At 32.7% G+C, this 15,917-nt stretch overlaps 1 protein-coding gene across 2 annotated transcripts in view; it reads left to right on the top strand.

Annotated features, from left to right (window-relative positions):
• The window catches only part of LOC144838773 (delta-1-pyrroline-5-carboxylate synthase-like), a 28,540-nt gene that overhangs the window by 5,338 nt on the left and 7,285 nt on the right, over nucleotides 1–15,917 (top strand). The window contains exons 4-13 of one of the 2 annotated variants that reach the window (XM_078694249.1): nucleotides 997–1,095; nucleotides 1,389–1,541; nucleotides 1,905–2,120; nucleotides 2,382–2,591; nucleotides 3,183–3,282; nucleotides 3,372–3,592; nucleotides 3,989–4,126; nucleotides 4,694–4,889; nucleotides 8,727–8,848; nucleotides 9,278–9,464. In XM_078694249.1, coding sequence (XP_078550375.1) covers nucleotides 997–1,095; nucleotides 1,389–1,541; nucleotides 1,905–2,120; nucleotides 2,382–2,591; nucleotides 3,183–3,282; nucleotides 3,372–3,592; nucleotides 3,989–4,126; nucleotides 4,694–4,889; nucleotides 8,727–8,848; nucleotides 9,278–9,464 — 1,642 coding nt within the window. Of the gene's footprint in view, nucleotides 1–996; nucleotides 1,096–1,388; nucleotides 1,542–1,901; nucleotides 2,121–2,381; nucleotides 2,592–3,182; nucleotides 3,283–3,371; nucleotides 3,593–3,988; nucleotides 4,127–4,693; nucleotides 4,890–8,726; nucleotides 8,849–9,277; nucleotides 9,465–15,917 lie in introns of both variants that reach the window. The other variant, XM_078694248.1, reaches the window with a different exon arrangement.

Below are 15,917 nucleotides of genomic sequence, written 5' to 3'. Positions count from 1 at the left end.
ATAAGGGAATCGAACTAGCAGTGATATGAATTGGTTTAAACCTAATTATTTACTCTCATTGCCTTGTCCTTCGGCTGGGACATAAAGCCATTGGTCATATGTACATTTAGTGCATGTTTAAAGAACTTGGTACATTATTCAAAAAGATCTGGGTAAGTGCTGGCTGCCGTGGGTCCGTAGAGTGCTCAATCCAAATTTCCTCAGTTTCTAGTTATTAGCTTGTATGATAATAAATACCTTTACCCTTTTGAAGAACCCTCTCAGTTTTAAGGGGCTTTACACACTATAATCTTCAACAATAACTATTTCATTATTTTATTCATTGAAATCATTAAAAAAAAGTTTTTCATCAATCTTTAAAATATAAAACATATTTCTAATTTTGTGGTTTTCAATCACCACGTAATACCAACTAATTCATTTAAAGCCATATGTTTGATTTCTGAAATATTTTGATTGTTTTTTTAATTAAATCTCCATATTTGATATTTGTTTTCTTGAACGCTAATACAAATAGCGTAGGTTGAAGTGATTTCAAAATGCGTATATTAGTACATAATTGATTAAACATTTTGGTATCAAACAATGTCTTCAAACAAATATTAATTTTGTGCTGACTTCTTTTAATTTAAATGTTAAATATTCGATACACTCTTACAGATAAAAGTTACAGCCGTTCTCTGTCAAATTTGGTAACATGCTAGCTTTTACTGTAGGTATTTCACATTTTGGTAAAGGCTACTTTTGCTTTCTTCAGAACTAAGTAAATTCTCCTAGTGTATCTGGCCAAATTCCTAAATAAAGTAATACATGTACTTACCGCAAACTTGATCAACATATGTTCCTAAAAACTGACCAAATTTAAATACAGTTATTAATGGAGATTAAAAATTGAGATTAAAAATAATTTTCATGATAAAGTTGTAACATGTGACAAACAGAACGAGCTATGATATTTTGAGCTTCAGAATTTACATTTGTTTTTCCCATTATCAGTTTCCATTAGAATCCCGAGCTTGTGCAGCAGCCGGTCAAAGTGGTCTCATGTCATTGTATGAAGCTATGTTTTCACAGTATGGACTTACTACAGCACAGGTATTATATTAAACTAATACAGTATTCATATACAGTAGAACCCCTATTAAGGAGACACCTTTGTGAACCACAAATTGCCACCATATAGGGGTGTTCACTGTAATAGGAATCTCCCAAAGAATGTTTTCTACTGTATTCATGAGTGGACACCACTATTCAGGAGGCATTTTCCAATGGAAGGAATGAGAGGAAATATAATTCCTACAAGAGCCACCTCTATTTAGCAGATATACTTTTTTATGATAAAGATCAGCAATGCAATACTATTAATTTTTCTTTTTTTTAATCCACAGGTGCTGGTCACCAAGCCAGATTTTTATCATGATTATTCCCGTACAAATCTTCGCTCCACAATTAATGAGCTGTTACGCATGAATATTGTACCGATATTAAATGCAAATGATGTAGTATCCCCGCCCCCAGAACCGGATAAGGACTTGCATGGAGTAAGCGTTAAATTACATATATATTTGCTCTATTTTATTTTATTGACTAAATACTATTACTATATACACAAGGTGCTACACTTTGAAATAACTCTTTTACAACTGGTTTATGAGAAAGAAACTCATAAAGAATTTTAACCTATGACATTATGGCCTCCAAACTTCAGTCAAACCATAGCAACTGAGAAACAGACACTGAAAAAGAATTATGTTTGTCTACATAAGCAAACTATCTCTGACAACGTAACTAAGACTAAGACCAGAATAAAGCCAAAAAGACCTCAAATTCTTTCTTTTTAATATTACTATTTAAAATTCATTTGGAAAGCCACACTTGACCAATTAGTCGTTTCTCACCAGCAGGTAATAAGTATCAAGGACAATGACAGCTTAGCGGCACGTCTGGCGGTTGAGATGAATGCTGATCTTCTGCTTTTACTCTCAGATGTCGACGGGATCTTCAGTGCCCCTCCCGGTCACGAGGGGTCACGTTTGTTAGACACCGTCTATCCAGGGGACACAGCTGGAGTTGTGTTTGGTGGGAAATCTCGCGTTGGACTTGGGGGTATGGAATCAAAAGTAAGTGTAGTTTGGTGTGGTTGATTTGAGAACATTTTACATTGCATGCAGTTAAATGTTTTTGACTATTATTATGATTATTACAAATTATTATTCATGATTTTATTGTGCACATTACTTGTACAACTATATTAAGAAACATCTATATTTGTACCTGGTATTTCTAAACACTTGAATTGATGGTAAAATTCTCGATTTATCAAAAATATCCTTTATTTTAGGTTAAATTCTCGATTTATCAAAAATATCCTTTTATTTTAGGTTAAAGCAGCTAATTGGGCATTGGAACGTGGCGTAGGTGTGATTATTGCAAATGGTATGTCCCAGCAGCCTGTAATTAGCAATGTGGTGAATGGAAAAAAAGTAGGGACGTTTTTCACAGAAGCCAAACCTGCTGGTTTGTCCTCCGACCAACAAGCTTTCCGGGCTAGAGAAGGAGGGCGCAAGTTACAAACTCTGACGGCAGATCAGGTATATATGGAGAAGAACATAATAATTATAATAATTTATATGTGTATATTAAGAATTAATATAATAATAATAATAATAATAATAAGGAAGTCTTATATTGTGCCGGTTTCCATAAAAAAATGCTCATGGCATTTAATATACAAAAAGTACACAGGGCCCCTCCTTTATTCAGGGGACACTTTCCTCTGAAAAAAAGAAAAATGTATGTCTTGCCAACTCCTATTCTTATTTTTTAAGTTGTCCCTTTGATGGGGGTTTCTACTGTATTTTGATAGTACTACACAAATGGCAAGAAACCAAATTTCATTGACATTATCATTTTATACATTTTTTTTTAGTGTTATACTGTATTATAAATGAGCATTTTAAACATTAGGTAAATTGTAAAATAGTAAATCAGAATTGTGTTTTACATCAAGTAATTTTCTCATCCAGGCAGGAAAATAAAGTAAAGAAAAAAACTATATCATGAACTCAAGAAAACAATTTGTAATTTGATCACGCAGATCGACAAGAAAATAAATAACTTAAATTAAGACAAAGTGAAAGAATCTCTTGGGTTTATAACAATCATTATTTTTGTTTTCCTAGCGAGCGGAGATAATCAATAAATTAGCAGATCTTCTTCTTGAAAGACGCGAATCAATCCTAGCTGCCAACAAGATGGATTTAGATTCAGCTAAACTTGAAGGTACTACAATCAAAAAAGGAAAGTAATTCTTTACAAAACTAAAGTTAGATTAGAAATTTAAATAAACATATTTTCTTCTTTTTTTTCAGGTAACCTGTCCAGTGCTATGCTTGCTCGTCTATCGCTTGACCGTAGCAAGTTGCAAAATTTAGCCAATGGATTGAAGCAGATAGCGGGAACGTCGCACGAGAACATAGGACGAGTCCTGAAGCGAACCAAAATAGCGGAGGGATTGTTTCTGAAACAGGTCACGGTTCCGATTGGCGTTCTTATGGTGATATTTGAGTCCCGTCCAGATTGTCTTCCTCAGGTGATTGCCTATGTGTTTTCATAATTATTCAAACTTCACATGTTGATGTGTGAAACACATTTGCACTAGAAAAAATGCATCAGGAACTGATTATTTGACAGAGTCAAACTTGAGGCATATCACAAAATGCTTCAACGCTTTGAGGTTGGCCACCATACTGTAGCTCCAACTTTTGTTTTGTTCCATAATTTGACTTCATTTACCTTATAGTAATAATTATACAGTAGGACCCCCTATTAAGGGGACACCTTCAGATCCATACAAAGTGTCCTCTTAAATAGAGGTTTCCAGAATAGGGCTGTCCCAAAGGAGGTGGTCTACTGTACAACCAAAAGAAATCAATTTTCCTGATTGTAAAAACATGAACAAAATATGTTCTCTGTGATAAATATTTAGGTTGCTGCTCTGGCTATTGGTAGTGGCAATGGTTTACTTTTGAAAGGTGGCAAAGAAGCCATGCAGACCAACAAGTACCTTCAAAGTCTGGTGACGGAAGCCCTTGAACTACATGGCTGTGCTGATGCCGTTGCACTGGTCAGTATTGAAAAACAGCTTGCAATTTGTGACAGGTCCTGGGCAATTCATGTTAATTCATTGTGCACATCTGGGGACATTCGATTCCTTGACACAATTTTGATGGACTCTAGGCCTAGACGACAATCAATAACAAAATATAGAACTTTCAATTTGCGAAAACCTATGACGTTTTGTTAATTTATACATGCGTTTTATTCAGTTTGTTGACTCGATTTCGTCCCTGGTGATGACCTTCAATTCTGTATTATAAACATGCGCATTTCAACTTAATTTTACGTGGTGTACCGCAAGCTTTGTATTTATTTATTTATTTATTCCTAATATTTAACCAGGGTGGCCCAATCAGTCAAAAAGACTGGTTTCCCTTGGGGCCCTGGGTACAATAGTACTTTTTAAACTAAAATATAAAAATAACATATTGATTTCGCCATGCAAACCTTCAAACAATATATTTTATGTTATTGTTTTGTCAAATTATGTTGTGAGGGTCGAGCTTCTCCAGCCTTGTTAAATATCATTGAAATAAATAAATAAAATATATATCTGTAATATTTATAATCTTAGGTCAGCTCGAGGGAAGAGGTCAGTGATTTATTGAAGTTGAATGACCTTATTGACCTAATTGTGCCAAGAGGTTCCAAAGAAATGATCCAAAATATACAAGAGCAAAGCCAAGGAATTCCAGTACTAGGACATAGTGAGGGAATATGCCATGTTTACTTGGATATAGATGCCGATCCAGATATGGCGCTGGAAATAGGTATGTAAACAATCTTTGAGGCTGTACAAATACAGTAATAGAGAGTCGGCACCAAAAAATTCCTGGTGAAATATGCCAAGTCTATTAGATCAGAGCATCAAATTCTGTCTACACTATCAAACTTTATGTGACTTAAAAATGTGATGTACCCAATTATGCTAGTGATATGACATCATGTTCATATATGGACACATCACATTTTTTTGTCACATACAGTTTGATAGTGTAGACAGAGCTTAATAGATATCGATCTGGATAAGGCTCTCAAATTAAGTATCTTTATTAAATAAAAATATGAAGAATGCCTCGCAGTAAGTAAACCAGTATTTATTAAAGGTACATAATATGCCAAAAAAATACAAATAAACCCTGTAACTATTGTTATTGAGTGATGTCGCATACAATTAAAAACATGCAAGGCGCCTAGGATTGAGGCAGCTACAACCCTATTGTCAGCTACAGTTTGTATTAATATTCATTCTCAATTGAGGAAATCCAGATTATGCTCTCTACGGACGTGCAGCAGCTAGTGTAGCACCATAAACGACAGAGACTGAGATTGACCAGTACACCTACTCTTCCAAAAATTGCTCTGGGTTCTTTAAAGTGCACACGAGTCGGATGTGTACAATGGACCTAAGTTCTTATCTGAGAAGAATTGTTCTACCACCAGAACTACAGCTCGGGTGCCTTTGACTTAACCGCTCAGCCACACATCCCAATATCATATTATTGTTGAGATTCAAAACCAAACATTACAACACAATAGACAAACATTTATTTGCTAATATGAAAGAACCAGTACATTCACATAGCATGTATCTAGACCAAGCTAAACTAAAGGATCAGAAACAAGATTCACTCTACTTATGTTTTCCTTAATTCTCTTAAGCTCTGTCTACACTATAAAACTAGTTTGGCAAGAAATGTGTGATTTTTTGCCCAAATATGGTAGTGATTTTCCCAAATTATGGTAGTGATTTGCCTAAATTATGGTAGTGATATGCCCAAATATGGTAGTGATATGACATCATAATGTCCATGGGCACATCACATGTTTTTTGTCACAAAAAGTTTGATAGTGTAGACAGAGCTTTACACTCTTTCAAATAACAAATGTCAGTGATTTCTCAGCCAAATATGTTTAATATATATATATGTGTGTGTTCTGCTAGAAAATTATCCAACATATAGCGCAAGTACTTTAAAGTTCAACAACCATACGTTCTGTGTATTTGAAAAGTAATTTAACGCCACACTATAATAAATCTACAATTATGATTATATACTTTAAAGATTTAGTAGTTTAAGCTTAATGGTTTCGTTTGTTTATGATTTAATCCCTCAGTGGATATCATGTTTATTATTTATTCATATCATATTAATATTGCCATAATAATAATAATAATATTAATAATAATAATTTAGGTTTATGTAATGCTAAAGCCTCAATGTATTGAACAATATAAATAAAAATACCAACAAAAAGGACAAATATCATATTAATATTACCATAATAATAATTTAGACTTATGTAATGCATTATGATAAATGCACTGAATAATACAAATTAAAATGCCAGACAATTATGAAAAAAATACAGGTTAAAATGGTGATTAAAGCTTATTATAATTATTAATCATATACTATTTATTAGATAAAATAAATTTTACACAAATTTAAATAAAAAGTTTTATTTTATTCCTTAATATTTATCAATTCTTTTCAGTGTTCTTGCAATACTATTATTTTTATTCAAGGGTTATTTATCAAAATTAAGTGTGAATTGTTACAATATTTACATTCTAGAATAAAATGTTGTATAAAATATCAAAAGGTATAAGAAAGACATATTTATACAGCGAAAAAAAAAGTTATTTAATAAAAGCTGGACTAGAACATACTGTCACCCTACACACAAGTTAATATAAAATGTATAAAGAACAAACTTGAACATCAGAAAACATATTTTCTATTAAAAAAATAAAATATATTTGTTTTTTTAATTTAATCATAATATTTGATTAATTATGTTTAGCGAATTATAGAACAGAGTCAATTTCAAACAGCGTACCATGGCCATCTGTTTTAAGCCTGTCAGACGAATCCTGATAGTCATATAGTCAGTGAACTTAAAACGGCTCCAGGGGCTACATTAACTAAAAAAACGAGACATGAAAAAATATTAATCGTCGCCAAGGCAATACACAATCAATTGCCGCTATCTACTGTCATTCTATATTTCCATTACTATAATCATCAATTTTTGTACTTGTATTTTTTTTATTGAGTTATATTTTTTTTAAAGATACAGTTGCGAGGAGGTTGCGATCACCCTTTTTTATTTGTCTGTGAGTGTGTTTGTCTGTTAAAAAGATCACTTCAAGACAAATTTTCAGCATAGATAGAACTTATTCCATGGAAGACACCATTTCATTTTGGAAGTATTCAATAATTAGTTGCATGCATGTTTCAGGGATATGCAAGTACTACAATGTAGAAGAAATCCATTTTTATGTATATAAAATCTACTTCAACTGAAACATTTTCTGCATTATTCCTCAGCTAAGACACAACCCATCTGCCTTATCCATTTAACATACTAGACATTATTTTATGTAAACAACTAATACATTTTAAAATTTCTATAGTAATAAATATTTTCCACTGACGATGTTAATGTATTTTGAGTGATTGCCTATTAATCAACTTATACTTTTGTCATGATGCACGGAATAAGAACAGTTGGTTAGCGTCCTTTCAACAATATATCAGTTATATAACCGTTGTAAAATTAACATTAAGTTATAGTGGAAACGCTTTCATATTTTATTTTATTGATTTAGTCTACTGAATTTTCCCCCTTTGAAAAAAGAAATATTTTGTTTAGTTTACCCATTTATCTCTATCATAATGTTTTTCTGACTGTTTTAGTAAGCTTTCGTGCCTTGGCATTGATTTTTCGAAGTAAAACTATTAAATTAAATGAATGAAAAATACGACTTCACCATTAACACGCACCTGCCAGGTGTCCGAGTAAACCTTGAAAATAAGTAACATCTTTTCAGGCTGTGATGTTGATGTACTCAAGGATGTTAGTTTTCCTGTTTATGTCTCATTTTCTAGTTTAACAAAATTAGACACCCTTAATGTATGTGTGTAATTAGTTTCTTTAAAGGGAGAGTACAATATTATTTGAATAAAGACAGAATACCATTACAGAAACGCTGTAGACATCCTTAAGCTCTGTCTACACTATCAAACTTTATATGACAACAAAATGTGATGTGCACATGATGATGTCATATCACTACCATATTTAAGCATATCAAACTTGTTTTTGTCAAACTAATTTGATAGTGTAGATAGATCTTAATATTATGTTTAATCTAATTTGTTTCCATACTATTATCATACTATATAATTTTATTTTAATTATACACCCTTTTATGTGCGATATTACTACATTAATATATTTATTACTACATAAGATGACAAAATATATATTATACGACATACAGAAAGGCAGACCACTGGTGTGTCTTTTTATAAAGAGATGATACCTCAGGGATGGATCCGGAATTTTTCAAGAGAGGAGTGCAAACATTATAGAGATATGATAGATATATCAAAAAGTTCATAATTTCATTCAAACCTAGACTTGCCCCAATTCTTTAGTTATTGTCTTTTTACAGTAGTTTAATTGTCTGTTAGTCCACCAAGCCAGATTTTTAGTATTATACGTATGAAACGCCATATGTGCCAAAATATTGATCTTTTTACTAATTATGGCCTAGAACTCTTCAAAACTTACAAACTTTGATTTTTTGTTTGCAGTGCGAGATTCAAAATGTGACTATCCTGCAGCTTGTAATTCCATGGAAACTCTACTAATACACAAAGGATTGAGAAGGACACCGTTGTTTGACAACGTACTTGAGATGCTTGCTTTAGAACAGGTTTGTTGCAGACATTTCTTAAAACTCCATAATTATCTTCTATATGGCCATACTGCGTAGACGTACCAGTTCTTGTCAAATTTACGCTGTGTTCTGGATGGGAAACGGTCTGGTAATATCTCATTGTGTGCTGTATATACCAGAGAGTGATGGTGTTATGATTGACAGACTGGGTTCGAGTCTATCAGTACCATACTGATTGTATCCAAATTCTTAATCTTATTGACTCGTACTTCGGATGCGATGTAAAGCCATTGGTCCCATGTACGAATTGTGCACATTAAAGAACATGGTACACTATTCGAAAAGAGTAGGGAATCATCAATTATTTTATCACTATCATCATTCTTCGCTCTTGTTAACACTTGTAAATATCAGCACCAACAATAATATCACCATCATGTTTCATCACTCACCGTTATTTTACAGGTTAAAATTCATCCAGGTCAGAGGTTATCTCGCTCTCTTAAGTTTGGTCCATCCCAAGCTCAGTCTATGAGTATTGAGTATGGAGGTCTTGAGTGTGGTGTGGAGATTGTAGATGACATCAAAGGTGCTGTCAATCACATTAACAAATATGGAAGTGCTCATACAGATGTTATTGTTACGGAAAACGGTAAGTTTGATGAATTTATGGTTCCATGGAATTAGGTTGTTTTCCCAAAGAAGCATGTTTTTCCCATAGGAAAACAGGTAGTTTTCTTGGGAAGCTAGTAGGTTCCCCAAGCAAGCAGGTAATTTTTTCCAAGGCAAGTGGGTATTTTTCTCCAAGGAAAGTCGGTAGTTTTCCTTGGAAGTGGGTAGTTTTCCTTAGAAGTTAGTAGTTTTCCTGGGAAGCAGGTAGTTTTTTCTGGGAAATTGCAAGTTTTTGTTGAATTAAATTATCAAGTTGATATGACATGATACGAGAAATACTGATGTATTCAGTTACACACCTGATTTCGACACTAGACATACATGGTCGAATTGTTTAAGCTGATTTGGATAAATAATGAATGTTTTGCTAAAAAACTATACAGAACAAAATCATAAAAGAAATAGAGGGCACTATAGAAAATTCACTCATGCATATAATTCCAACTAAAAATTTAATTTTCAATAGTCTACATCTTCAACAAATTTTGAGTCGGTCAGACGTAAATTTTTTTGCAATATTTATAATCGATAAATTATAAAGTACCGTTGTTAGCCTACTAGCTATTAGCAGTTGTCAGTTCATAATTGATAATTCTTTTTTTGTGATAATAACCATACTTGACTCAAGTTTGAAATCATATTATGATTGATAGTAACTGCTTTAGGAATGCTCCCAAGGTACAGATACTGTACATTAACACTACGACAGACTACTATTAATATCTCTGAATGTTCTACACTAATAATTCAAGTTTTTTTTTACAATTTTGTAATAATTGAAATTTTTTTTTGGTCTTTCACTTTTCTATATTTTTTTAAATCATGTATTTTAAGTGAATAATGATGACATTTATTCTCTAAAGGAGAATTGTAATCATTGTTCTATATTTGTTTGGGACATTTTTCTAGATATAATGGATGGTTTAAGATATTGTATTGTCCCCTGTAAACATATACATTTTGTTGAAATTCCACTTTTTTAATGTCACATAATATAGTTAATTCACTTTGACCAAAAATTGGATTTTTAAAAGTATTTAGTTACCTTAAAATGTAAAAAGAGTTAACCAAGCATGCTGTCTGGAAGTCAATTGGTTTCATTTGGTTTGGTAACATTATTAAATTTACAAAATGGCCTATTTATTTTTCGTGTTTTAGAGACAATATAAATTTTAGGATAAATTTTACTGCGATCCATGGGTCTTTTAAAGCCTTTTTTTTATCAGTTTATCTTAAGCGATTTTCCTTTTAGTATGTCAATTGTTTATTAATTAATAATATTTTTTTTGTTGTTGCAATAAAACAAATTTGTAGTCTTTCTCAAACAATTTTCAATAAATTGATCATTCATCATCATCATTCATCAATTGTTTTTTTAAAATAAAAATTACTCTAAAATTGAGCATTATTCAACATCTTTTGTTGCAAGAAGAAAAACTTTCTGTCTTTCTCAAGTGATTTTTCTTTAGTATATAAATTGTTTTTTGATAAAAATTACTGCAATTTTGCGTGGGCTTATACCTATGTCAGTAAATGTACAGCCATTAGCAATCTGAAATAGGTTGACAAAGCCTCAGCAAAACTCAAGATAAATGATGAATCGGTAATTGACCTTAATGAAGATTAACTGTAGAAAGAAGCCTAGACTTAAGTTTGACAATTACATGATTGTGGTAGGCATGATTGGGTGCCAGTTTGTGAGTTTTATTGGCGTGCTTTCGAATCCCTGAAGTTATTTCAGTCAAATTGTTTCGCTTAAAACCAAAACGACATAAACAAATTTTGCCAATAATAGGAGGTTTAACGTTCAAGAAAACAAACAAATAAATCTGAGTAATACAAGTCTTAGCTTTGTGTTTAAACTGACAAAAAGAAGAAAAACATGAAGAAAATGATTTCGCTTACAAAATGACAAAATAGGTCAATATCTTTAGCAAAATAATGATTATTTTTGTTTCTTTTAATAGTTTTGAATAATTCATCGGAAGTATGATAGAGTATTAGAATTGTTACTCTATACTTTTTCGGAAACGGTTATAATAGCTGAATTTAATGTATGTTTCGAGAGACCTTTAAGAGTAAGATTAAAATGGTATTATTGATGATGTTCTGTTATTGTCATAAACCTTTAAAAGCCCTGGAAAAGTTTACCTTTTAAGATTATAGGTTTTAGTATAACATTTACAAAATGGAGGGCTTTGCAATAGGGTACTTTATTATCGGCAATCATTTCGTTTTGCTGATCTCTGCTGTTTGTTTAATAGTACCCAAAAAAAACTAAATTTTGTTTGATAACCATCATGTTTGTCAAGAATATAAATTGTAACATATACAAAACAGGAATGTGGATTTAGAAATATAGATTTTATTTTAATATAAAGTGATCTCTGGTGTTTAAATTTCTATTTAAAAAAAAATCTTTAGTCAACAGAAAGATAATTTGTATTGTTAAAAACCAACATTTAACTGAAAAAATACTTCCAATTGGCAAAAAGTTCCCTGCTCAGTTTTTCTAGTCCATGTAAGCACAACACTGTCTGCCGTAGGTCTGAGGAGGACCTACTCCCAATTTCCAATTGAGGATAAATTACCAAATAAATAAATATAAGTTTTATTTGTAAATAATTTTACATACTATATTTATAACGGCCTTGATAAAACAGGGATTAAGTTCTTTTTTCTAAAGTTATTATTGTTTTGTATGAAATGAAGTGTTATCAATCATGTAGATATCAACTCTGTGAGTTAAAAACTTTTTCAGTTAGAAACTTGGACACAAATGTCAGGTGTAATAAAGTACATGTGATAGAAATTGTAAAAATTAACAATACAATGTCCATTTGGAGAGCAGGAATGCATCGGTTTCTAAACGTTGCATATTACATAAATCCTACTGGTATTAACAGATCGTACAAAAACTACTTCAACTAAATCTGCCTTAATAGTAAACATTAAAAATCAATCAATCATTTTGTCTGTCAATCAAGCTTGTTTCAAAGTCCCATTTCTATGAGAAATTTTGAGCAGATTTAAACATCATTTAGATGTCTATCTTATTATGTATGTAATTCGAGGCAGCTTATGCTGAATCTTCAGTCGAATTCGAAACGATAAAATAAATTGATGCTTATAAGAAGATAAAATAACAGAGTTACTTTTATAATCTAGTGCTTGTCTCAGCCAAGATGAGACGTAGATATCGAGGAAGTCAACTACGATGAGAAACGGCATTTTACAGAGTTCTGTCAATCACAAAAGTAACGTTCGACAGACAATTAGGCTGATGAATTTGCTTAATCTACAACTGTATCTAGAGTTTTTCTTTTGTTAATTAGGCCGCTGGGCCAGATAACATAAAAAAAAAAAAATTAAATCCTAGTGTGGTATTAATCCTAGGGTGCTGGTAAATCCTAGGGTGCTGTTAAATCCCAGGTTGCTGTTAAATCCCAAGGTGCTAGGGAATTCCAGGGTGCTAGTGAATTCCAAGGTGCTAGTGAATTCCAGGGTGCTTCCGAATCCCAGGGTGCTGGTAAATACTAAGGTGCTAGTGAATTCCAGGGTGCTGGTAAATCCAAGGGTGCTGGTAAATCCCAGGGTGCTGTTAAATCCCAAGGTGCTAGTGAATTCCAGGGTGCTGTTAAATCCCAAGGTGCTAGTGAATTCCAGGGTGCTGGTAAATCCAAGGGTGCTGGTAAATCCCAGGGTGCTGTTAAATCCCAAGGTGCTAGTGAATTCCAGGGTGCTGGTAAATCCAAGGGTGCTGGTAAATCCTAGGGTGCTGTTAAATCCCAAGGGTGCTAGTGAATTCCAGGGTGCTGGTAAATCCTAGGGTGCTTGCGAATCCCAGGGTGCTGGTAAATCCAAGGGTGCTGGTAAATCCCAGGGTGCTGTTAAATCCCAAGGTGCTAGTGAATTCCAGGGTGCTGGTAAATCCAAGGGTGCTGGTAAATCCTAAGGTGCTAGTGAATTCCAGGGTGCTGGTAAATCCTAGGGTGCTGGTAAATACTAAGGTGCTAGTGAATTCCAGGGTGCTGGTAAATCCAAGGGTGCTGGTAAATCCCAGGGTGCTGTTAAATCCCAAGGTGCTAGTGAATTCCAGGGTGCTGGTAAATCCAAGGGTGCTGGTAAATCCTAGGGTGCTGTTAAATCCTAGGGTGCTAGTGAATCCCAGGTTGCTGTTAAATCCCAAGGTGCAAGTGAATTCCAGGGTGCTAGTGAATTCCAGGGTGCTAGTGAATTCCAGGGTGCTTGCGAATCCCAGGGTTGTGTTGAATACCAAATAATAATGTGTTAGTTTAAATGGTCAATATGAAAATAAAAAATAGGATATTTCTGAGTAGATAGTTGTATTCACCTTCAGAAATGTTTACTTTTATTCTTGTGACAAACTCATGAAACAGAATTTTATTTAGAGACTTAATGCGATTAAAAAGTGACATATTCTTTTTTAATGTTACATTTTTCAAATCTAACAGCATTACAATGACACTTACAAGGTTAAAAGTAATCCATGTTTTTTAGTTACAGTGAAAGAATTCCCAAGATGCATTTAGTCCTATAAATAAAGTAAAAATAAAATAAAGCCATGCGTGTGGGTGATATTAAGCATTAAAATGAAAATAAACATCTTGTGTAGTCAACAACACAGAACTGAGACATTTTGTGTAGAAAGCCGCCTTAAAAGTTGTACTGAGAGAACAGAAACACATGTAGTGGAAACCACCCGTAAAGTTGTAGTGAGAGAGAACTGAGACAATTGTAGTGGAAAACCACCCTTAAAGTTGTAGTGAGAGAGAACGGAGACAATTGTAGTGGAAACCACCCGTAAAGTTGTAGTGAGAGAGAACTGAGACAATTGTAGTGGAAAACCACCCTTAAAGCTGTAGTAATAGAGAACTGAGACAATTGTAGTGGAAAACCACCCTTAAAGCTGTAATGAGAGAGAACTGAGACAATTGTAGTGGAAAACCACTGTTAACAAGCTGTAGTGAGAGAGAACTCAGAAAATTGTAGTGGAAAACCACTCTTAAAAAGCTGTATTGAAGAGAAATTTTCTAGTGGAAAGTCATCATCAAACTGTAGGAAACTAAACCATGGTTGCTATAGTAATAGGTTTATATTAACTGCATAGATTCATTTAATAGAACAAATCCAAAACCAGTCAGAAGAAAAACTATACAGATTTTCTGGCTTCATTTACTATCTCAATAAAAACTTTGACTCATCTGGTTTATTTTTCATTTGAATTAGTAGTTTGAAAAAACGTATTGAAGTACGTAGTTATACGTCACCCAGGGGAATCAGCATAGGTTTATCCATTAGACGCCATCAATGAAAACGGTTAACATTCTTACATCGTATCTTTCATTTCTACCGACTTTTACAACAATCGCAAAATGCTGGGACATTTTTAATAACCATTGTGATATCAGTGTTTAAATACATTTCATAATTTAACGAGGAATTTTGTTGAATGAAAAAATATTTAATGGTTATCCCCACGGAGAAGGTAATTTATCGGTACAACTATGATTAAAGTCATAAACTATCTGTGTCTGTTTATTATAATTGTAAATCAGAAACATGCTGGTGTATGCAATGAAGAAATTCTACTACGATATTTAAATATTTAAAAGGCTAAAGCTCCAACATATTTAAACAGAATTTAATTTTAATGTTGATGACCATATTCTTTAGGTTTATTTCTCTTTTCTAAAATGCAAATATTAATTAAACTGCAATTGTCTACTAGCCTGTCTGGTTTTTTTTTGTTTTTTTTTTGTTTTTTTTTTTTATAGATTTACAGATTAGCTTCCTTTAGTTTTCCATAAGCGCCCATAACCTTTGAACATTTGCAAACAAATTAAGAACTTTTCTACTCAACAAAAAATAGACTTTTTCTTCTACTTAATTGTTAATAAATAACATAAAAAAACAGTCTGGGCAAATAACTAGTACTAAAAAAAAAAATCTAAATACGACAATTAAAATTCTTGAAATAGAGTTAATCTAAAAGAAATATTGAAACAATTGTCGGTAGTTTTTGCATAATTTTGTTTTTTTATTTTTACTATTCTTGTTGTGTGCATGTGTACACTCTATGGAGAAGCAATCATGGCTTGAACGGTGCTTGCATCAAGACACATAAATAGACCGACATGGAGTATTGCGTATAGTTCTACATGTAGTGACTACATAAATGACCCAATGTAATTATTATTATTTTTTTTTTATAGATATTGTGTTTCAATCTTGTGTCAATGATTAAAGGTTAAAACCTGCTTTCCACTAGTCTGATTTATTTATGCAAATCCAATGTTTTGCACAGAGAAAAACTGCCCTTTATTATCCACTATACAAGCAAATTGCTGCAATTTTTATTTCAATTGTGTTTCTGCTAACTAGTGATACCCATTTGCACAACTTAGCAAAA

This window comes from Antedon bifida, chromosome 3 (assembly GCF_963402885.1).
Source record: "Antedon bifida chromosome 3, ecAntBifi1.1, whole genome shotgun sequence".
Taxonomy (NCBI): domain Eukaryota; kingdom Metazoa; phylum Echinodermata; class Crinoidea; order Comatulida; family Antedonidae; genus Antedon; species Antedon bifida.
This window is presented reverse-complemented; position numbering and strand designations above follow the sequence as displayed.